The 23,767-nt window shown below is 46.3% G+C and overlaps 1 protein-coding gene across 1 annotated transcript in view; it reads right to left on the bottom strand.

Moving 5' to 3' along the window:
- Window positions 1–1,966: 1,966 nt before the first annotated feature.
- Window positions 1,967–23,767, bottom strand: part of LOC119386252 (oxytocin receptor) — a 41,396-nt gene continuing 19,595 nt past the window's right edge. The window contains exon 2 of the mRNA XM_037653581.2: window positions 1,967–2,688. Within this exon, the coding sequence (XP_037509509.1) occupies window positions 2,396–2,688 (293 nt within the window). The 3' untranslated portion in view covers window positions 1,967–2,395. The remainder of the gene's footprint in view (window positions 2,689–23,767) is intronic.

The raw sequence follows: 23,767 nt of genomic DNA on the forward strand, positions 1-23,767 counted from the left end.
AGCTGCGCGCATGTAAAACAAACATTTTGTTGAAAGTTAGCGCCTGCGTTGTGTGTCTTCTTCTCGTCTCCCTGTTCATCCTGCGTTATTTTGTAGGATGATGTTGTACCAACAAGGCCAAATGGAAACTCTGCTTGTTTATATTGTCTCGTGTGGCGGGATAGCAATTTAGCGATATACACGTGTTGTATCGCGCAGCATAATAAACAGCGTTAGCCACTAGCGTGACAATAGCTAGTTGTTCTAGGATGACTAGCAGCTTCTTCTTCTGCGACTTATGCTGGAGAATTTTCATAAACAGTATGAAAATGCAACGTGTGTGCGTGAAACAAAACTTTATTTTCATTCTTTGTTAGGAATTCGATGACAAATGAAAGTGTATGTACTTTTTTTTTTCATAGCATGGTGAATAAGCCATCTTGATGAGGAAAACTATCAGACATTTGTCGTAAGAAGTGGAAACAAGCACCCGCTGACATAAATAGCTATCAATGGTGTTGATAGCAAGCACCCAACTTCGTAACATTCAGAGACCAAAAATAATGTACACTACTCTTTATCGCGCACACACAGCATCCTGCTTGGGAATGTTGCTCGTCCTGTGAAAGAAACGACACAATTGCGCTTCTAGTACAAATGTAGCGCAAACAGCTGAGACAGCTTTTCTAGACGTTTGCGAAGACTTGAGCAAGAAAGCAAATTGGTGCTCTGGAGCGCCATGTAACGTCGAAGCAACACGACGACCAATCAGAGCACGCACGGCGTAAATAAGTTCGGCCGGCAAAGTGGAGTAATGCGCATAGTCCAAATTTCCGGAAATAAATGTCCGGTTGCTATGCGCCAACGGGTCTTACGGAAGTTGCAGCTCCCTAGTGAAGATTGATTTCTCTGCCGCACACATGCACAGTAAACGTACAAACAATAGCGCGAAAACAGGCTCGCACGTATGTAAAATAAACAAACAAACAATGATACAAGCAAGCGCAAGTACACAATCAGCGACTGTGTTGCAGATCTCGCAAAAGGACTGAAATCAACGTGTCCAGATGTTCTGTGCGATTACGATTGCTGTGCCTTAGTATAAAAAAGAAAAGCAATTACTACGACGCCCTTACGATGTGCCTTCGGGGCCGGAAAAAGCAGAAAAAATAGCGCGACATTCAAGCGGTAATATTTCATTCTGGAAACAAGAAAAGAAGAGGAAACCCGGCGGCGCTATTTTGTTCTTGTTTCGCATTACTGTCTGTGGGCAACGCAAGCTGCATCTTGTCGCAGTCCTCTAAACATAGCCACCATGAGCATTAAACGATAACTTACTCACGCCCACATTGCGCGTCGACTGCGATTCAAGGGATCACTGGGTTGGTTCATGGAACACAGAATATGTCAGGCGAAGCGATCGGGAAGGAAACCACAGCGTAGAGATGAGATCCATTGATTACACACGACGGCTGTTGGAGTTGTAAATGTGCAGGGACGTTCAAAAGTTGCCAGGCCACGCGGACATAGGAATACATAGGATAGTGGCCTGAAACCTTTTGACCACCCCTGTACGTTTCGTTGCTTCGAGCGTTTAAGTTGTTTGCGCGGTGTTACGATGTTGGCACATCACCTCGCGCGAGTCGTACTCGCAGGTGCAACATAGGATGCGCTCCTTCAACCAGAAGTCACAATCTTTTGTTCTAGAAGGCTGGCGCAGCTATTTTTCAGTTATATATCTAATCTCGTGGTATTGTGGAACTCCCAGGGCGCAATGCTATGTTCGCACCCAACATCTTTTATTCTAAGTTTGCTATTGGACGTGCGAATATTCAATTTCAGCTTAACCCTGGCCTCAGTTGATCCCCAAGAGCTTCGATTCCTTTTTATCAACAGAGCTTTTTCTTTTTTCTTCTTGTCATGAAATACCGCAGTATACAATCAGAAATACCGCAGTATATCATTTGGGCACATGGGTATAGGGGAACATGATTACACAGAAGCGATTAAATAAAACGTCTCTCATAAAGGAGTCAGGGGTTGTCAGAAAAGGAGTGCTAAGTAGCACTCCTGTAAGTTTCAGCGTGGACGCTAGCTAGTGCCAGAGTCCAGAAATTCTCGACGTCTCGCTAACAGCACCAAAGTACGTCACTTCAAATGGTGTCACTTTGGCCTCGATAGCCGGAATGTTCGCTCTACATGCTGAGCACACAATCCACTGGCCTAGAGGAGCACGGACTCTCCGAGTCGCTTGTCCTGGCAGAGCAACTGAAGAATCGGCGCAGTAAGCTCAACTCTCGCGCTCGCTCTCAGCGCTCTCTTGCAGATCCAACATTTGAATTTCGCAAGCCGGCAACGAGAAGCGCGTGCGCGCAACGCGGCTGTTGCGTGCGGCGGTGTCGCCGTTGGCGTGCCACTAGGAGGGTCTCCGGACGCCCATGTCGATGCTGTCGAGGGTCTTGCGCGGCACCGAGCAGACGGGCGAGCTCTGGCGGCTGGTGTTGATGTCGGTGCCTTGTGTCGTCATCTCGGGGAGAAGGCCGCCCGCGCCTCGCGGGTGCGATCCGTCGACTGTCTTGTCCTGGTGGCAGCAACAGCACACTTGTTGCCTCAGTGCTTGCACCAGGTTGCGGTTGAAGAACAGGTAGATCCACGGGTTGACGCAGCTGTTGAGGCTGTTGAGCAGCATCAGGATGGTCACCGTGGCATCTGCGCCAGATGGAAAGAACACGAAGTTGTGAAGCCATTGGTTAGTTGGTGGGTTGTTCTGTAGTGACGTGGAGCAACCCACCGCAGGGCACCGGCCATGAAACGGACGGCACTTGTTTTAGAAATTAAATTGTTTTATATTGTTTATATTTATTATACATATTTATTCTTTATATTATATTTATTTATACTCTAAATATGTTTAGAAATAGGTAGTTTACAAGATAAACTCATTGATAAAATCTAGGAAAAACAGAAATAATAATAATAATAATAATAATAAACCAGTATGGTTGAAAAGGAGACTGAGATTAGATCACCTTAACATTCAATTCGCTTTGTCTCGCGTAGGAAATCACAAACGACATATCAACCGTTCCTTTGGCTAAAAGGCAGTACGGTAGCACCAAAAGAAAGATCCACCAATTGAACTGCCGACCAAAGCCAATGGACACAGAGAATTTGTGGCATCAATTTCGTATTTATTGCATTCTGCAGACTCCGCTTGCATGACCTTGTGTGAGGAGAAAGACTATCTTTATGTATATTATTGCGCCTATCTCGGCTAGTATTTCGCTTGTGTCGGCTCTTAATGGCCATACGGGGCCCGACCCAACTGCTAGCAAAGGGCGGCAGACCTTTGTAATGCTACATCCCGCTATAGCCTATTATAGCCACTATAGACACCGTGCCGTTGCAAATTAACATGACACGTGGCTGTTCTTCTGTAATGAACGCAAAACAAACGCCTGAGAAATTCTTGAACACGAGGTGTTGCTGGAGCTCAAGAGTTTCTCATCTCTTCAAGCCCCCATCTTTCCCTGAACTGCTGCTCTATTCGGTTTCATATAGGCAGTACAACGGGCATTACATTTGCTTTGGTTCTACGTGCAAGTATCAGTGTGACATTTTATGGAACACAGTCGTACCGACGAGACTCAATATGCGCGCAGCCTTTTTGCGCAAACTGTTCAATATACCTGTACAGTGAATATTGGCACATGAAGTTATATATGCAGTTGTGCATTGGCGATGAAGAATTAACTTCCGTAACAACTTCCGTGTTCAGCAACCTTCTGAAAGCAATTCTACATCTTCGAATGCGCGACATACTATAGTAAGCTGTCCCACCACATTTTACACTTGCTATATTCCTTAACCTTTAAGAAAAAAGTTAACTATACTGCTAGTTGATTGTCCTTTTTGCGCGTAAGAGCTGTTTTTCATCACAGGAGGATTGATATTTCAATTACATGAAAGCAGAGAACAGGGGTAACAGCAAGAATCATGCAAAAAGGCAGAGTGTCTGCAAAGAAATGAAAATGCGGCCTCGGAGAAAATTGTCGTGAGAGTTCCGTTGCACTTCGAAAAATTCCATCAACCTTGCCTAAATTCTCGAGCTTCAGGGTATAAATAGTGCTCTTTGCCGACAGTTTTAATTTTCCTTCTACTCTATCTTACTTTTTTCATTACCTTCTTTTTGTGCTGGCAAAAGTCAGCGGCTATAATAAATGCGGTTTTGCAATTGTTTAAATTACCGCTGGTATCAAGTTTGGGACGCTGTCATCTTCGCTCAAATGCTGTGACAGCTCATGAGTGATGCGGACTCTAATTATATCTAAATATCTGTCTAAATATGTAAGCGGACTCTAATTATATTTAAATATCTGACTAAACATGTTTTCTAAATATGCTGAAGGACGCAAGAGTCGATGGCAAAATGCAGGGAGTATGAAAGCATGCTGACTACTTGCGTGACGAGTGAGCATGAAATGTCAGTTTCGCCGCAAGGGCGAAGCAATGAATGCGACAGCAACAAATTGGCATGTTACACGAAGTAAGGCTAGCAGCTGACTCCTTTAGCATCCAAAGTGGCGTAACTCAACCAAACGCTGGCGTAAGGAAACGTGGTCACTGCAGCGAGCGAAGTGACCTTCGTTCTGTCTATCGCTTAAACGCAAATTAAGTTGTGAGAACATAGCACACTCAAAGGTGCGAGCCGTCTGCTGATCCCTATTAAGATAGGGCGCGCGTGACCATGCCCTGCCGATCAAGGTACGCAGCTTCTGCCGGAACGTAGTTCATAAATTTCTGGTTTGATGTCTAAAGCTTACAGTGATTTCAAAACGGCCGCCTCAGGCACATACCGCCATACGAGTTTCAACTCGGCGTGCACGTTTACATGAACTGCATTACGCAATAAACGACAAGAGGTGAGGTATATTCCATCGTCATCCACCTGCTTCACGACAACGTTCCAGTTCACACGGCGAGTGTTACGGAGGCTGCAGCAAAGGACTGTGGCTTCGAGGAGATGGATCACCCACCCAAAAGCCCACACCTGGTGCCCAGTGACTACTAGCTTTTCTCAAAGCTGAAGAAATGTATTCGAGGCGAAAATCTGCTGTTTATGAACGAGTGAAAAAAAAGCAGTCCGCTAACTCGTTGAAGACAAAACCTGAACTGCTTTTTATTGGGCCGACGGATCTTAGCTCAGAGGTGTGAAAGATGTGTCGAAGTGAATGGAGATTATATTAAAAAGTGACTCAGTTGTTTCATTTCTATCACCATGAAAAGTTAGTCAGGCCTAAAGCTTAAAGGGGTCGTGAAACGTCCTCCAAAAATTTTCAACTACGTGTGTATTCAGAATCCTGGCCGTCCATTTAGTACTATACATCGACTCGTTTGATGTGTGGGTTCGCTGAATTACTAAAAAAGAGCAATTTCGGTTTCCCCGCTCACGTTCCAGTCAACTGTGTAGCTGACGTCATTTTAAGACAGCCAATGAAAAGTCTCTGTCGTTGACAAAACATGGCGACGCAGCGATGTTTTTGAGTTTTAGTTGACCGTGGTTCGTAGCATCATACTGTTTAGATTGTGGTGCCGGCAACACCATAATAGCCACCATAACCATAACATCATGGACACACAGCGGGCGATGGCTGACCTTCCCGAACTGCAGCGTCGTCTGCTAGAGCGGAGTCGGCTGTTAGGCTTTGAGCCGTACGCCGACGCACCCATGCGGGTGCGAGACCGGCCATCGTCAGAGCAAGACAGCGGCAGCGGCGACGACGGTGAAGAAGCCTGCGCCGTGGAGGCACCTGTATCGACACCACGTGGAAAAACCTGCGCTAGCGGAAGCCCCGACCATGACCTCACACCTCCTGAGCTTTTTCGGTGGTGCGTCGAGCAAGAGGTTCTGCGTCGGTACGGCGTCACGCTTGAGGCGAGCGTTTTTTGTGTCCAGACCGAGACTCCGAAGGACATTGAGGTTGGTTTGGTAGTCTTCTGGCAGAAAGTGGTCGGAACACACGAAACCACTCTCTGAGCCCAGACCATCGGGGCCATCGCGGTTGATAGCTCGAAGCCACACTGCTCTGCGCTGTGGCTCGCTGGGCAGCTTGTGAAAGCGAACGTTGTTTGCACTTTCATAAGTTGTGCGGCACTGTCTGACGACGCACACAGTTGGCATAGCGAGGACTAAGCCACCGAGAACACACAGTAGACCACAACTTGCGACGCTGCACTGACTGCACCGACCGAGCCCAGCAAACCGACGGGAAGGCATGGATACACACGTGAAAGAGCCCGGATGTACTTGAAAGCGGAACCGAGCAGATCACTCACTGTGATTGTACAGCTTAGAACTCAGAGCGCCAAAATAGCTCTGCTGCTTTTTCTTTTTTTAGTATCCTATAATTATATTACTTCAGAGCAAAATAAAGCGAACGCTCTCTTTGTAACTTCTCTTAACATGACGTATCACTGACGTCACATTTTAGCGCTTTTAGCGGCCGACGGTCGCGCATGGTCGCTAGCGATCTCCAAAGAACACTGATTTCAAATGGGTGTCATTAATTACAGAATGGATATTGTGCCGAAATATTTCGGAATTGGTATGTCTAATCCGTATTAAATCAGGGAAAATTGCAACCGGGAAGTTTAATTTTCGTTTCATGACCCCTTTAAGGAATTGCCGATATATCCTACTATCCTAAAATAAATCGAGTAGCGAAAAAGCGCTTTTCTCTTCCTTTGCCTTCTGTTCCCGTTTGTCTTGTACATGTGCTGCAGAATTATAATGGATATTTACTGTATGCTATAACGAGGATAATCACAAAGAACTTACTCGTCGGCCTCCTTGCGATTAGATAGCACCACGATCAGTGCTGCCGACAACGCTTTTGCGGTCGTTTGAAAGTCCGGCTTTGTTCGCCGAAGCGGAAACAGCGACTGAGTAAATGGTTCAGTGTTTCCACATCTGCGCAGAACGTCTGCACGGATGAGTCAGCCATTCAAATGTGGTAGCATTTACTTAAGGCTCGAACCCACAGCCAACACAGCAGTGCTGCGTCAGTTAACGAGAAATTCGGCGGTAACTCCATGTGCAACAGCGTATGAATGTTACGTAAGCGACGGTTGAATCGGGACAATAGATTTAAAGATTGAATGTGGCATATTATACAGGCGTCCAATATGGTGGAGCTTCTTTGCAGCGTGCGCTCTTGATAATTGTATAAGCAGTGCCACATCGGGCAGTATTATCGTCAGAGCTCTCCCGAACGTTTTGCTTTTCACTGTCTTTCACTCGCTTGTTCACGAACGGTGCCGCGACGACCAGGAAACCAGAGGCTGTGTCGGGACAGGAGAGTATTGTTACACCTCGTATTATAACTTGCGCTATCGTAATGTAAATGACGCTCCGTGTGGGGCTGATTGAGAGGCATTTACGTACCGTCATTCCTGAACACCAAAGCCACTCCACAGCTTGATTATCATTACCGCAGCGTATAAGGTGCCCCTATATTTAGCGAAGGGCAATAATTTTCGCTCGAGCAGAGGGACCTCGTAGCTCCTCCGGTCAAAAGAATTACGAATCAATTTGTTACGGCGGCGCGCACCAAAGAGGATCCTCTCATAGCTTCAAAGCGTTTTAATCCCTCCGGGCAAAAAGCTTTCTCGGGGGATCACTTTACGCTGGAGTGGTATACCTACTGCATCATATCTTTGACGGAAGAAAAACGTTATGTAAGTTTTCCTACGTTAGTGACTCCACAAGGGTTGCGTCGCTACTTCATTTTTTTCCCTGCTACGTTATTCCCACAACTTCTGAGTTCTTCATCATTACTTAAACTTAGATAAGTGAGCAGATATGTAGGGTCGATGATGCTTACATATCCAAAGAATGGATAGCTACCTCGACCACTGCTTCGCCTTATATATGGCGTAGATACTGGTCAACATGATATGATTCTGCGAATGGCTCACAGCACCTGTGAAAATTGCCACAGCAATACCCAGATGAAAGAGAATGTTTAGAGTTGTACGTATGTCTTTTTGTTTTAACTATTCTGATGAGTCCAGCTGCTAGAAAGTTAATGACAGCGCCGCCCTACTTTAATCTCCTGCTGCGATTTCAGTTATACTCTACTCTATTTCCACTGTGCCAACGTGGGGCAACTCCCTCCGGTTCACTTTCGCGAAATGACGCAAAAGAAGCGCGAAACTCTTTTCTCCACTGCCATCTCGAATCGAACTACCCCTTTGCACAACACAGTTTTCGCGCTTAATTTCATAAAACTGTGTTAGCACACGGTAGAGCGACAGGCTGATTAATTAAGAGATTAGTATCCTAAAGAAACACCTGAGTTCCAAGTAGTAGCGAGTGATCTTAATCTCTTTTCTCAAACAGTGCACGTGTAATCCTCACGGGTGCTTGTCTATGTTATCGATTTGTTGAACGCTCTACTTTGACTGCCGCTAACCTGCAGATAATAATAGCATAACATGTTTTTCCCTTTGCGGTCACGTCGGACTTCATTCGAACGTTCAGTGCGAGCTTTTCTTCGAAGGCACGCCCATTGCTTCTTTTAAGTCGCACTTTTTTGAGCATCGGGTTCGTTTGTACTGGCGCATACATAACCCCTCTCTACAGCATGCATACACTTATGCGATTTGTCGTTTATTGCGCGCAGGTGCTCTGGGAATTCCTTAAGTAATCCACTGACTTCAAACACGTAAGTTATAGTCAGAGGATATCGTTACAGAAAAATGAGCAGCGCACACAGAGTTCTGATAACAATGTTAACGCGCTGTGTTTTGTTGAGGTGACTTTCGGGGCTTCCTATCAACAAAAGTAGACGTGCACTTCCCCTTAAAAGTTCGCTGCTTTGACGGCAGCAACGTCTCTGTTGCTTTATTTCTTTCATCTGTACTTAGAATCGCTCGCTAGCTCGTCTTGTTAGCTAGCTGAAGTAGGGCAATTTGTGCGCATGCATAATTTTATCCCGAAGGATCGCTCTTGACTTTTAGTCGTGTTACGTCGCAGGAGCACGTTCATAGAATGAACATAGCGTGCATGATTGTCCCGGTTCATGTCTTCACTTCATGAACTAGACAATGGGAGCCACCAGCCTAAAAATGATTTGAAGAAAAGAAGGACAGGAGAGAATTAGGAAAGACGATGCGTGCATTCTCCGCATTGTGGAGGCACATTTCTTCTCATGTGATCTCCTTTCAACGACGTTAACGAATCGAGTGCGTTGACAAAAGGCGGACGACGTTCATTTATCGCCTCATTTGGTTCTCGTTTTTCTAAATAGCTAATTAGAGCACCGGCATCTGTTTTTCGTTGAAGTTTTCTGTGTGTATTGTGCTGTTGCTACTGCGTTATATTTTTATTACGCGCACGTACTCTGCGGCCATATGTACACCTCCGCTCTTTACGAACAAAGGTGCACGTTCAAAGTTCAAAGCACCCGAAGTACTCAAAATTCAAGAGACAGTCATCCGCCATGTCAACATAAAAAAAAATACTCAAAGTAGGAGTGAATAATGCTTGAAAAGATTAGGTAGAGGCTAACGAGCCAAATCGAAAGACTGAAGAATTACCTCTACCGGTCGAACTCTCCTAAGAGAACTAGCTTAGTCTAGTTTAGTTTAGTTTAGTTTAGTTTAGTTTAGTTCAAACAAGCACTCCTACCACGCAACTAAGCAATGAATACATTCTCTAGGAAGAAAGCAAGCGTCCACAACGTCTATCTTCCCAGAGAGCAAATGTACACCAAGCTGAACGACAGTAGAAAAAGTAAAAAACAAAACAAAACAAAACGAGCGTAAGTATTCTAAATCGCAGTGAAAAGAAGGAGACTCATTACGTATGCGCGCTGTCCTTGAGAAATCAATAGGAAAAAGCAGCGCAGCACATGAGCGCTGCTAGGCGACCTAAATACAGTCATATGGAACCGTATGCCTAAGCACCGGCTCCGCCGTGTCGTTTTCAGGGCTTCTCGATCTCAGGTCAATTATTGATCCTGATTAGCGTTCAGTCAGGATCAAACTCTGAATGTCTCGTTGACTCTTGGAGACGAGACCAGTGTCGCTATAGACAACTTATACCATTACTGATTTAATTATTGTTTATTTTTATTTATTTATTTATTTCGGTATACTGCAGACCTTCTCGGTCCAAGCAGGAGTGGTAGTACATAAAATGGTTACGATTGTGTCGAAAGTGACGAATACATTCCAGATAATATTTCAATGCTGGACAACAGTTTCAAAGATACACTTCTTAGATAACATGCGAGCACAATTCAAAAATGTAACATACTAATTAGAAGAAAAGATATCGCCGATTTCCCGAGCAAAAGATTATACCCTTTCACAGTTCACCGCATATGATGGTAGACTATTCCAGTACGCATTACGAAACTCTCAAGATTCATCACCGCGTCAAAGAAAAAGGCCACGAGGTTGACTTTCAGTGGCTACCTGGTCGTTGCGAGATCAGCGGCAATGTTTCCGCAGACAACGCTGCTCGCACATCCCATCAAGAAGAGACCACCGTTCCGATTCCTCTTTCCAGGACAGACGCTGCGAGGCAGCTTCGTCACCTGGCACCTAGTCTCTGTTTGGCGGAGTGGAACATGCCAAGTATAAGACGTACGAGACTCCACCAAATAAACCCTACGCTGGAACTCCGACCTCCATCCGGACTTCGTCGACGTGAAGCTTCACTTCTCTGTCGGCTTTGGTTGGGAGTTGCCTTCACGAAGGCATACACAACATTAATTGTAATCACCAACAGTGCGGCATGCGAGGTCTGCAGCACTGAGGAAGACATCGACCATCTGCTCTGCCGCTGCCCTCGATTTGCCTCTGAAAGACGAACTCTTTCTGATGCGATGCGACGATTGGACGACCGGCCGCTCTCCGTGCAGATGCTTCTGGAGCACCGTCCCCATCGCTCGTCAGCCCACAAGGCAGTTAAAGCATTTTTGTGTTTTTTAAAGACTACGGGCCTGTGTGAACGCTTGCGAGCGCTTGTGACTATTTTTACGGTACCACTGCCACATACGTGTCAGTGAATTTATTGATCATTTCCTTTTTTTTCGCTCCCCCCCTTTCTCTGTCTCTCCCATCTTTCCGCTCCCCTTCCCTTTACCCCGGCGTAGGGTAGCCAACCGGACTGCTGTCTGGTTAACCTCCCTGCCTTCTCCCTTTCGTATTCCCTTCCTTCCTATTGATGATGGAAAAACAGAGCTTTGATGAATGTTGTTGTGACTTTTAGGCAGCCGTATTGTCTTGTTGTGGCTAGTTCCTGAGGAGTGTCTGTGGGGTTCAAGGAGGTGTTCTGTTCTGGATATTTTACGATGCTCATGATACAAATTATACGAAAATTTCAGTTTGCAAATTATTCTACGTTGGTCAAGACAACACAGTTCGGCTTTTTTTACGCAGAGCGGTAACACTGGTATGCCTGGAATAACTTGAAAACACAAATCGGACTGCTACATTTTGGACTCGCTCAATTTTGTTTATGAAAAATTTGTGATGTGGACTCCAAATGATGCCGGCATACTCTAGTGCGGGCCTAATCAGTGTCTTATACGCAGTTAGCTTAACCTCAGGTGGAACGTTCCGTAGTTTTCTCTTGAGAAACGACAGCTTTCTTTGCGCTTTCGAGCAAATAGCCGCTATATGCGGTTCCCCACTTAGGTTGGATGTTAATATAACTCCCAAGTATTTTACCTCATTACTTTTGGCGATTTACGAATTTGCTAATCTATATGGAAAGTTAAGAGGCTTTTTCTTATTTGTAAAGCTTATGGCTACAGTCTTTTTTTGCGTTTAGTGTCATTCCCCATTGAGAACACCATGCCTGAATTTTTTGTAGCGAGTGATTAAGTTTAACCTGGTCCTCAGTTTGACTTACCGTCGTATACACGACGCAGTCATCGGCGAAAAGCCTTATTTGAATGGATGGGTCGACGCAAAAAGAAATTTCATTAATATAGATGAGAATAATCGCTTAATAATCGCTGATGATTCAACTGAATGACATCCCCGTCTAAGACCTTCTTGACAAAGTAAGCTGACACCGACACTTCAATGGGAAAAGTCGCCCTCCTAGAGAAAGTTCAGCCGAAGCGTACGAACGCCGACACAGAGACCTAGAAACATACTATTTTAAGTAAGAGACGACCGTCTACCGTGGGTTCAATGATGGAAACAATTAAACGAATAAGACTGGGGAAAGTCGACTGCTTTTATTTCCCGACAAAAGAGAGACGGAGAGGTCGCAAAACGCTGTGCAACTAAAGAGGTAAGGACGATCATTTGTACTTTAACGATTATCGTACTTTCCCCAAATTAAGCCCGAGCGCGCGACCCTTATTTCTCTTGGAAATTCGGAACTTCTTCGTTTTAACGAGTAATGGCATATATACTGCCTGGGGCCTCGCTGTCAGCTAGCAAGTTCTGCTCAGCCGTGCCAATCTTCGCGAACTACATGCACCGTCATTCGACGTCGGAATTGGGCGCGATGCGAGAACCCTTCCCGCTTTCTTCCTTTCTCTTCGCTCGTGCTTCTTCTAACTCTTCTGATCTTCACTCGCACATTGCGGGAGTTAAGCCGTGGTATCGACTGTTCAACCTTTTCTCAGTTGGGAATGGACGCGCAAACGAGCGAAAGTCAAATGGCATTTTAATGTACAGCGAACTCTAATAAAAGGCGATGCTTCTGGACGAAATAGAATTTCGCTGCATTGGAAAGCGCTTGTTGTTTCTCTCTTACTTTCTTGGAGACTATTGGAGCCCAATGATTGCGGTGGCATAGCAGACTTCAATTTCGATTTCAATTTATTGCCGGCACTTCGTGCTTGAGAATTTGATGAAGCACTGCAAAAAAATAACTTGCGAAGCTTGCACTAAGTCGAGCGAGGCCGGGTCACAGCAGAGCTGGTGGCCACGTTTCAGCTTCTATCGTTAACCATCTGTAATGGCTTGGGCGGTCATTGAGCCAGTTCATGATGATGATAATTTTCTATCTGCGACGCACGACAAACCTTGACCATAACAGCTCTACAGCAAAATTCCTATGGCGCTTATGTGCCACAGAAATTTAGCAAATCCCATTACGTTTCAGCTTCTGTTGTTAACCATCTGTTAGAATGCTTGGGCGGTAACTGAACGCGTACTGATTCATGATGATGATAACTTTCTATCTACGACACATGGCAAACCTCGGCCAACTCTGCTGTTAAAAAAGGGGCGGAGCTTGCACTAAGCCGCGCAAGGCTTCAAACAGCGAAACTGGACGATATTTAAAGACTAATTTGGTTGCTTCTAGGCTGTTTCTAGGCCTTAGCTATAGGTGATGCAGGTTGTTTCTAGGTTGTGTCTAGGTCGTAGCTAGGCTTTAACTAGGGTATGCTAGGCCGTTTCTAGGTTCATTCTCAGCGCAGAGAGGTTCGAGTTACACAACAGACAGTCACAGACACGACACGGATGTCCAAACTTCAGAGAAAGAACCTCGCGCTGAAACCAAGGCTTTGCACCTCTCATAGATCTACGGGCACGTCGTCGTTGGCGTGGGCCTTCCATCGCTTCGGAGTCTTCTCGCAGCCGCCGTTGCCTTTCCCGTTCCCTAGTATTCTCTCGTCGTACCTACTCGGGGTCTTCTGCTCGCTGCCGTCGCTTCTCAGCCATTTGATGGGCAAACGGTTGCCTTCTTCATTTTTAGTGGACCACTGCTGAGTAGTGGTATTTACTCAATTTCTGTGGCACACACCCGTTTATGTTGATGATAGTTTCGTGATGCGAGATACAAGAAACGATTTGATAAACAGCTTCGCTGTTAAAAGTTTGTCACTCGACAGCTGTACGCTTACAGGCATGCAGTCAACGGCAGGGCGACAGGAACATCTATGAGAAGAAAATATTTGTACATTACACAAGTAAACGTGTGTGCAAGCAACGTTGCTTGATGGATGCGAGGAATAAACGCGAACAAGCAAAGAAAGTACATAAGGACGAAAGAGAATTCGTGCCTCATTTTATAAAATGATGCAATTTAGCTGGGTTTCATGATAACGTAGTGATAAAACAAGCACAACGGCTTAGAAAATAGAATTAGAAACCACATTGTCTCACCTCAGGGATATTTACACCAAAAGAAAGAAATTAAGTCTGTGTAAGTGAATTAGGAGTTATAATTATAAAAAACGAGACAGCCTTTTTTGGAGAACTGTTCTGTATAAGTCTTAAAAAGTATTAATGTATGGTCGAGAGCTTAAACAACAACGGCCGAACGCGGTACAAATTCAGCAAGGTAAATTTATTGTGACATTTAAATATTCCTAGTTTATACACGACCCCGACAACGGACTTAGCATAACTCAAAATCCGAACAAGGCGGCCGCGCGTTATCGCGACGCCTGACGTATATGAGTGCCTTCAACGGCCGTCGTTTCGTGAGCCCACCACGTGCGGGCAAACTTCCTTTACGATCACTGACTTTTTACAACGTCTCAAAAACAAGACAACACTGCAAGCTCACGACGCTTCTTGAGTTTTTATATTGGGCGTATCCTGTGAGATTTTATCTTGTACATCTACTCGCCAGCCCACCAAGCCATTCTGGACATTTATCATGACGGCACCGCACCGTCAAATTTTGTGGGCGTGTCGAGGAACAAGTTCCCGTTTTGAATTTCACCGTTCCTCTCGCATCGAAGCGAACGGCGGCATTCACGCGTCGTTTCCTGCGGCTGGCGGGGAGCAGCGTGAAGTTGTCAGCGACCCAGCCACCGCGAAGGGCGTCGGGCGCAGCTGGTTCTTCGGTGTCCAGCGCCTCACCGATCACGTAAAGGAAAAGAAATGTAAAGATCTACGCAGCGATGGAGGCCGCAAGTATGAAGTGTAGTATATCATGTGTGGGACGAACCTGTGGAGAATACAAGCGGTTCTTATTTCTCAGCTTTTTTTTTTTCCTTGTTTGACTGGGCAGAGGGCGGAAGAATGCAGGAAGCTGGAAAGGGTACGCGTGCGCCTGTTCGGGTTCCATTTCCTTGCAACAAACGCGCTGCGTCGGTTTTTCTTTCTTTCTTTCTTTCTTTCTTTCTTTCTTTCTTTCTTTCTTTCTTTCTTTCTTTCTTTCTTTCTTTCTTTCTTTCTTTCTTTCTTTCTTTCTTTCTTTCTTTCTTTCTTTCTTTCTTTCTTCTTCTTTTCTTTCTTCTTTCTTTCTTTGCTTGCTTTGTTTTTTGAACGCACTCGCATAAACTTTTCTGCTGGTCACGTTATCCGTGGCGACAGACTGCAGGGCTTATTCGGGATGGGCCGTTAGTTTCGTCATCATTTCCTTCGGCTCCCGCTGTAGGTAGGCTGTACCCTACCGGACACAGTGAAAGATGCCCATTCGGCACCTTGGCTTTGGCATACGGGTGCAACACAGCGTGATGGTAGAAAGCACAGGGAAAACGCTGCTGTTTGTCTTGCTGTTCTTTCTACTATACTTCGAACTTATGTGAAAAAAAAAATATATATATATATATATATATATATATATATATATATATATATATATCACAGAAGTCCGCTCCTCGTGCGGTGTCTGGTCCCGCAAGACAGCGCTCGTCAGCACATATTCCCCCTATACGTGCACTTAAAATGCCAGTGTTGCTTACATTGCTTGCCATCATCACTTTTGTGTCTGGCGAGTATGCAATACCCACCAGAAGGTTCGTTGCTATTCAGTCAAGGCGATGAGAACCTCACGCTGTCCTCTTCACCCACGCAAAATTTTTCTCTTTTATATTTTCATAGAGGGAATCTTTCTTGTCCTGTGTAACCTCCTTGGAATTCTGGTTCAAGGCGCTAGGCTCAGCGGCTACGTCAGTAAGCAGTCTTACGAAATTTTGAGCCTGTAAGCCTCTTGAACCCAAAGATAGAACGGCAGCATGGGCTATAGTTGGTGATATGTCGATTTTGAACCCAAAGGTTTTTTTTCCGCGCGTATTGTAAAAACGCTGGTGGCAGTTTCCGCATAGCATTACAAGTAGGCAACGCGTACAGCAATCTGGTCTCGTATTTCAATCAATTGTATTGCAATGAAATCTCCCAAGTCAGTGCAACATGGCCGGCAGCCTTAAAGATACTCGGTGTTTTTGCGGCAAACTAGACACCTAAAAGCACCGACCACCGCCGTTGCGCTTGCGCATGTGGTATCAATATCTTATTAAAGCTCTGTGTTGCAACCACTTTTTAAAATATTTTAAACCCGTCGCGGGACGCAAGCACCATGTGCTGTGGTTATAAGAAAACAGTTCCTAGAAGCCGGTGTGAGCGTCTGTGGTGTTTATCACTGATGCAATATATAATCTATTATAAATAGATGGTGTAAGTAATAGCGTCTGGAAATGCTTAATAAATATGAAAAAAAGAAGTAGAAGTAAAGCAATAAATAGGGCCGCTTATTCCCAAATAATACGTACAAACAACAAGGGCAACATAATAAGTGACAATGAAACTACGACACAGTGCTGTAGTCTACAGACATGCTATACGCAACAGTTCTGCGGCTGTGTCGCACCAGATCGAGATGACGCTCTGTGAATCCGGACTGGTGGCCTCGGGAAGCCCACCTGGCAACGTTTGACACGCGAACTCTCTCTCCTTCGAAATAGAGAGAGAGAGAGGGAGAGAGAGAAGTCCACCGTAATTGACAAGACAAGTCCGCTTCTCGAAACGTCGGCTCTAGCGACACCCGTGTTCATGAATTCTCATCTCTTCAAGCTTACATCTTCCTCTGAATAGCTGCCTTTTTTTTCTAACTAATCGCCGTTTCCCGACGCTGCGCGCGCAGCGGTCTAGAGTGTTCCCGACCATTTTCTTTATTACGGTATACTCATGGAATATCTCCAACGACACTGACAGGCAGCGCTGCACACTGTCTGTCGTTCCAGGCGATCTGGTTTATTAAAGCCGAGGAATAGACAGAGGGGCGACTATAGGGATTTCACGATGGTGGACACCGCGGTTTTTTTGTCGCCGTTGAACGAATGCTTCCGCGCGCTGCTCGATGAAAACTAGTTTTTCTGTTGTATACGCCTGCTGTCGATTGTATCCAGAGTACTGCAAACCAATCCCGGGCTGCGCGCGAGATTCAATTTCTTTTGTTGAAAGGAAACGGGACGGTAGCTGAGGTGTCTATATAAAAACACAATCAGTACAAGAGCAAAACAAAAGGCGAACACAAACAACTGTAAAAAGGAAAGAATTAACGGAGGTGAAGTACGACGTAGTACCTTTAATGGGCATCTGTGTACCGCCAACCTTGTATACACCGACCACCACCTCGGGAAATATGAGCACTTTAGAAGGAAAGTTTGGGAGTGTTGGTGTTTCATTGTTCTGCAGAAACCATAGTGCAAAAAAATTAGACACGAACTGAAGATGAGATAAAGACAGGACTCGCGTTTTGTTCATCTTTTTTTTTTTTTGCTCTATGGTTTCTGCAGTACAAGTATATGAGCAATCGGTTGCAGTGTTTTCTGCTTCTGCAAAGGCACGAAACACTGCACCCAACTGTTTATGATTCGCAGTCAATATTGGCTTTCTCGTCGGCCTTGGGACGATGCTCCAACGCTCGCGAAAGATAAAACTTTCGTGCAAGTGTCCCACGTCTCAGACTAGCGTATAGCAGCCCTACACCAAAAGTGTCGCGCAACAGCTGACATGTTCTCTAGTTACATTCCATTAAATTGTAGGTCTCGCGTCAAAACTCGCGGATATACAGAACACAGACGCTGTATACACTTCGACTGCCTTGTCCGTATATTAAGCGTTGGGATATTCTCGCCACTGTTCGCGCAGCTTTTCTTCTCTTCTTCTTTCTTCATTTATCCTCCGTAATTTAGTTGCGAGAGCGATCGTCAGCAGCAAACGCACAAGCAACAATGGTCCGAGTCGGAGCGCGATAATAAATGACGTAGAATGAGGGGTCCGAACGCGGCGCGACGCAGGGTCTGTTACCATGCAGTAATCAGCGTTATTAATGACACGGTCATTACATAGCTGAAATCGCTATGAAAAATGCCAGCCAACTACAGAGAAAAATGGTGCAGTTTCACCCGTATCGCGAAGCACGTAACTAGCGCTGCACTGCGCGCGATAAATCATTTGTTGTTTCGTGCTGTATGTGAGATGTGCGCTATGCAATTTCATGTGAGTAATAAACAAAAAGTAAGCACGATGTGTTCACCTCTAGAAAGCAAAGATATTCTGCAGACACACCTAACTACATATTCTCATCAGTGGCGATTTGAATAAGGCGCCTGATGCAAGCCATCCGGCAGTCCGTTTCGGTGGCACAGTGGTTACGGTGCTCGGCTGTTGGCCCGAAAGTCGCTGGCTCGATCCCCGCCACGGCGATCGCATTTCCATGGATCAAAGTGCTGGAGGTCCGTGTACTGTGCAATGTCAGTAGAGGTTTAAAAACACCAGGTGGTCAAAATCTGCGAAGCCCTCCACTACGGTGCGCCTCATAATCATACCGTGGTTTTGGTACATAAAACCCCAGACATTATTATTGCAAGCCATCCGGCAAAAGAACGTCCATGGACTTTAGTGAAGCATAAATTGAACTTTAGTGAAGCATAAAACGCTCCTTGTGAAATTCTGGTTCATCCGAAGGGCTGCTTTTTGTTACTGCCAACTGTCGGCAGTGTCCACGTGACGACACCAAATGTCACTTTTTTTATAGATAAACTATAGAGGCACTTTTTCTTTCTTTTTCTTCTTCTTTTTTATCTGTTCCTTGCTTTCTTCCTTTCTTGAAGAGATTGGTGGACGAACGCTTTGCAAAGACTTAAACATCCCGTCATTTCAATCCGATTTCTACCGCTTAAGAACACTGGAGGTCCTCCACGGGACGTTTTGATGCTCCTGGGTAAATAGTCTCTGGAAATGTATAGCACGTCTAATCGACGTGCGGAATGTCGGCAATCTGAAAGATATCTCTTTTTTTTTTGCATAAAAACTCACTTTATGTACGAAGAACGTATGCAGCGCGGGAACATCTGCCGGACTAGATGATATCATTGTGTGCACGTGTGTTTTTTATATAGGGAGGTTCCAATATTCACCGTAAATCACTAAGTCGAAAGCTAAGCGCACAGCGGCCGGTCTCAATTTAATTCTGACGAATAAGACAAAATCGAAAGCTTCGCGAGGATGACATCGAAGGCCAAAAAAAAAAAGAAAGAAAACGATGCAGGGCGTCATGCTGTTCGAACAATATGGTGGCCGAACAGAACGCTTGCAACTGGCTATAGGAAAGCCGTCTGCTCAAAGGAAAACGTAGTCGCGCTTTCTTGCGCGCTAAATGTAAGCTGCGTTGTGTTTTTCATGTGTTCGTACGCGAAAGATGTTTAACGAATAACAATGTTTATGTGCTTTCCTTAGCTTTTTCTTGACGATCCCACGTAGTGTCAGTCGTAATCCAGACGTATTCAATTACTCGGATGACTCGGCCTTGAAGCTACTTTCTAAGCAGCAGCGTAGGCTGTCTACGATTCTCTCCAAAATAACAATCCGAATTTGCACATCAGTTGTGCATGTCGCGTGATACATTCCTCGTCTCTTACTCTTTCTGTGAACAGCTGTGTAGTGGTGCTATCTATTGCGTGTGTCTTGTGCTGTTTCTTTTCCTGTTGTTTAAACTATATGTATATGATACCGTTTAATTCGTTCTCGTTGCAAGTATAGGACTCCCTCGTCTACACTTTCTACACATAAAATCCTTTTGTGCGTCAACGTGCCGGAAGTTCTGGCCACGCGAGCGCAATGCAGTACATCGTTCAAAAGGCCTTTTGTCTCTCTGCTTATCTCAGCGGAAGGACAATTTGCGATCCAAGTTAACGCCACAGTGTGCACGATCAATCTTCTCCGCTCACAAATGTCAGCTTCCTCCTTATCTCATTTCCTCCGTTATCTGCTACGCGCTTTGCATCCGCTGTCGGCGTCGCTTGTACGCTCAAGCTTTAACAGCACCGAGGTTAATCGATCCTTGTCACTTGTCGCCCTATAGACAGCGTTATCACAAGTACGTGGGCCTAAAGGCTCGACAGGGGCATTTAAAAACATGATCGTCTCGAAGTCTATACCTGCTGCCTTTGTAGCAGTTATTTACGGTAAAGCAGTAGGCTGCTTGGAAGGGTTGAATGTATAGAATACGAAAGTTGTTGTGGACGATACCCGGGCCACTTATTAATGGATGTAAACGAGCGCAACTTGCGAGCTTGTGGGAGAGGTAAAACCTGTGAATATATAATAGAAACCTTCGCCTACGCTCCGTAGGCCACGCTTCAATACATCTTTAAGGGTTATTAACTTGAACGCCACCAACTTTGAGTTTATAACGAGTGAGCGAAACTGTCGTCGCTCCTGGCTGCGTGATTTTTTTATTCTTCTGTCACATGTTTGCGTCAGCTCATAAGCCGCGCACGACGCGTTTGACAATCTAGATCTTCCAGTTTATACGCACTGTAATTGAGTTTGGCAGTAACGTTTGTGCTAAGGGCTCTGGCAGGCAACCTACCTTTGTGGCAGTTGCGCAAAATCGCTTCAATTTCGCATCAACTTTCATCATTACGTGCGCATTTTTTACCGTGTTTTCGCAACACGCCACACTTTCTCGCCACACTTCAGTCCCTCCAGTCCTCCAGTTGAGCAAACGCTGCGCGATGTTACGTTTGGCCTGAAAATTCATCGAGGCAGACGCCATTGAGCGTACAGCTGTCTGCCAGAATGCTGCCTTCCCCTCCGTATCGGCGCTTAGACGGAGGCAGGAACGCCAATTCTTCCTGGAGGAGCCTATGCCGAGCGAACGAGCAGTGTTACGAGCGGCGACGTTGGCCGACGCGGACTCGTGGGGTAGCGTGGAGCTGAGCGGCGGGAGACGTACCGCAGGCCCAGGGACGTCCAGAACAGCAGGAAGCCGAGGCAGAGAGACTGGCGTTGAGGAAACTTAACAGAGGTTTATTTACAACATCATAGAGGACAGGATCGTCAGAACGACATCTAGTCCGATCGATCCGTGCCGAGCAGACGCTCTGCTGCTCCTTAAACACGCTTCAATACAAAGACAGGGAAACTCCTTATGCGGCAAATGTCCAATCACAAACGTGCATGCCCTTGAAGCTGCATAACTATAGCTCCTTATGCGGCAAATGTCCAATCACAAACGTGCATGCCTTTGAAGCTGCATAACTATAGCTCCTTATGCGGCAAATGTCCAATCACAAACGTGCAGGCCTTTGGAGGGTCCGTCTCTTCGGCACATAGGTCACCGCCCCCAGGATGGCACTCCAGAGACCACTGCCCTTTCACTCTTCACGTCCGACCAGTTCGGAAGGGGGGGGGGGGGGGGGACAATGTCACCTGGGTTCTGATAATCCCTTTACGAACAAAGGCACCAGCCTTAGCCAAAAGCACACTCGATGCAAATACGCGTTCCACGGAGGGGTCCCGCGTGTAGCAGCCAGCTTCCCGTCGAAGCGCTCAGTTCAGGGAAAAGGCAGCAGGTGTAGGTGTCTAATCCGTTCTTCGAAGTGAGGGGGGGGGGAGTCCAAGAAGCAGGAAAACTCGTTCGGAGACAGCTGGCCCAGGACCCTCGCATTTGCTTTGTAACAGCAGGTCGCCGTGGACGGATTTCCCAGAAAAAGGACGTCGGAATTCGGAGACCCCTTTTTGGCTTGTTGTTCTCTGCGTGAGATAGCACCGCGGGAGAGTTTCTCACCCAGCCACATCTGCCTTCTACCCTACCGCAGCAGGGAAATTTAACCCGTGCCGGAGGTTGCGGTCTGCGTGTTTTCCGGAATTCGACACACCTGCTTTATCGTGCGTTTTGGTCAGCGTGGGACTGCGCCGTTGAAGACGCTCCCATCAACCCAGGTGGGGCCTTCACCCGAGGCAGCCATCATTCAACGCTTCTTCCAAGTATTACTGGCAGTGGAAGCGGAGGTCATCGGCCCTTTCCCCTTTGGACTGAAACTCCTCGCCGACCTTCTCACCTACGAGTCTTCGGGGCGTGGCGAGTGTATTGTGTGACTCTTTGCCTCCTTTCGGGAGGCCGGACGCCAAGACGACAGGTCACCGGATTGGCGGGAGACGCTGACACCGGTTTGCCCGTGCTTCTGCAGTGACGGTCTCGGGGCTATAAAAGCCGAAGACTTTTGACGTCATTTCTCTGCTCTCTCTTTTCACTCCAATCTCTTAACCATGTAAATAAATCTACGTTCCTTCTTGAAAGAACGCGCCTCCTCACTGGGAACCTTCGGCTATGGGGACGGACGGCGGGAGCCAGCTACCGTAACGAGACCCGCCGTACCCCACTCCTTACAACTGGTTGGCAGCGGTGAGATGGACCTTGCGACATGGTGCTGCGTTTGTGGTGAGTGCTTGGTCTTTGCTATGACTTTCCAGGCTTCATTTTGCGTTTACACTTGAGTAGTGTAGAAGCTGGATTGTGTTTTGTGGGTTAGGTAGATCACCTAGTTATGCGTAACGAGTGAGTTTGAGGGATCACCTAATTATGTGTGAGCAGGACCAAAGTAAAGCGGCAGCCATGGATTTGAGGACGATGCTGAAAGATGAACTTTTGTTTGTGTGCGAACATCTCGGCATCAAAGTAGAGAAAAAAATGGCAAGGACTAATATGTGGAAGCTGATTATTAGGGAATCCAGTGAGGAGGACATTAACGGCGCGTTAATAGCTTTCAAAAGGTTTGAAGAGCGAGAAAAGAGAAGAGAGGAGAGAGAAAAACAAGAGAAAGAAAGAGAAAAGAAAGAAAGAGATGAACGCGAGCGAGCCTTAGACGAAGAGATTGAAAGGTTGGAGCGTAAAGTTGAGGTAATGCGGCGAAGTCAGACGTCCGCAGAGGTTGCGCACGAAAGGTGCGAAGAAGTGGCGAGTGCGGTGCACTTCAAAGCCACTGAGATAGCCGCTTTTTGTGAGGTACCACAAATGAAAGGTACGCGTCTCTACGAGTGCGACATGCGCACGGAGCCTTCTGCGGAGAAACCCGAGAGACAGGTCGCGGATAGTGAAATTGCGCCTGATAAATGTACGCGTTTCTCTGATTGTGCGAAGGCCGAGCAAATAGAAGACGAGACCGCGGCTGGTATCGAGTCTGAAAGGATTCCGAAAGGCATTCCGTGTGGGACCGAGGCTGGTTCCAACCGCCCTAATAGGGTCATCGAGGAGTTGGAGACTTCCCTCGCACCCCAACACGTGAATGGCCTTCCGGAAGTCGAGGGAGAAGAGGACAACGCTAGTCCTAAACGTAGCAGTGACGCGACGCTCCAGAAAGACAGCACTATCACAGAGAGCCTCTCTAAAAAAGTTCCTTTTGATAGCGGAGGAAATACCCCAGAGTGTGAGAGGGTAGAGAGCCATACTGTCGAGAAGGGCCCAGCTGTAGTTGTTGCAAATGAGAGCACAGATCAATTGGCCCGACAGTGCAACGGAGCGGAGAAGTCGAATGACTTAAGCAAGAGAGAAAGTGGCGCACAAGCATCCATGAGTTGTGAAGATGCCGATGTCGCATTCCTGAGTGAAGTCCACCGTAATCGGGGAAAGGTTCGCAAACGTCGCCGAAAAAGAAAAAAGCGGACTCGTGCGGCGCCGCGAAGTGTTGAGACAGGTGGCACACGGCAGAGCGAAACACAGGACAGGCGAGCGGGTAGTTTGAGAAAACGTCCTTTGAGGCGTACAGTTGGGTGCAAGCGATCGCCG

The sequence above is a fragment of the Rhipicephalus sanguineus genome, chromosome 3 (assembly GCF_013339695.2).
Source record: "Rhipicephalus sanguineus isolate Rsan-2018 chromosome 3, BIME_Rsan_1.4, whole genome shotgun sequence".
NCBI lineage: Eukaryota > Metazoa > Arthropoda > Arachnida > Ixodida > Ixodidae > Rhipicephalus > Rhipicephalus sanguineus.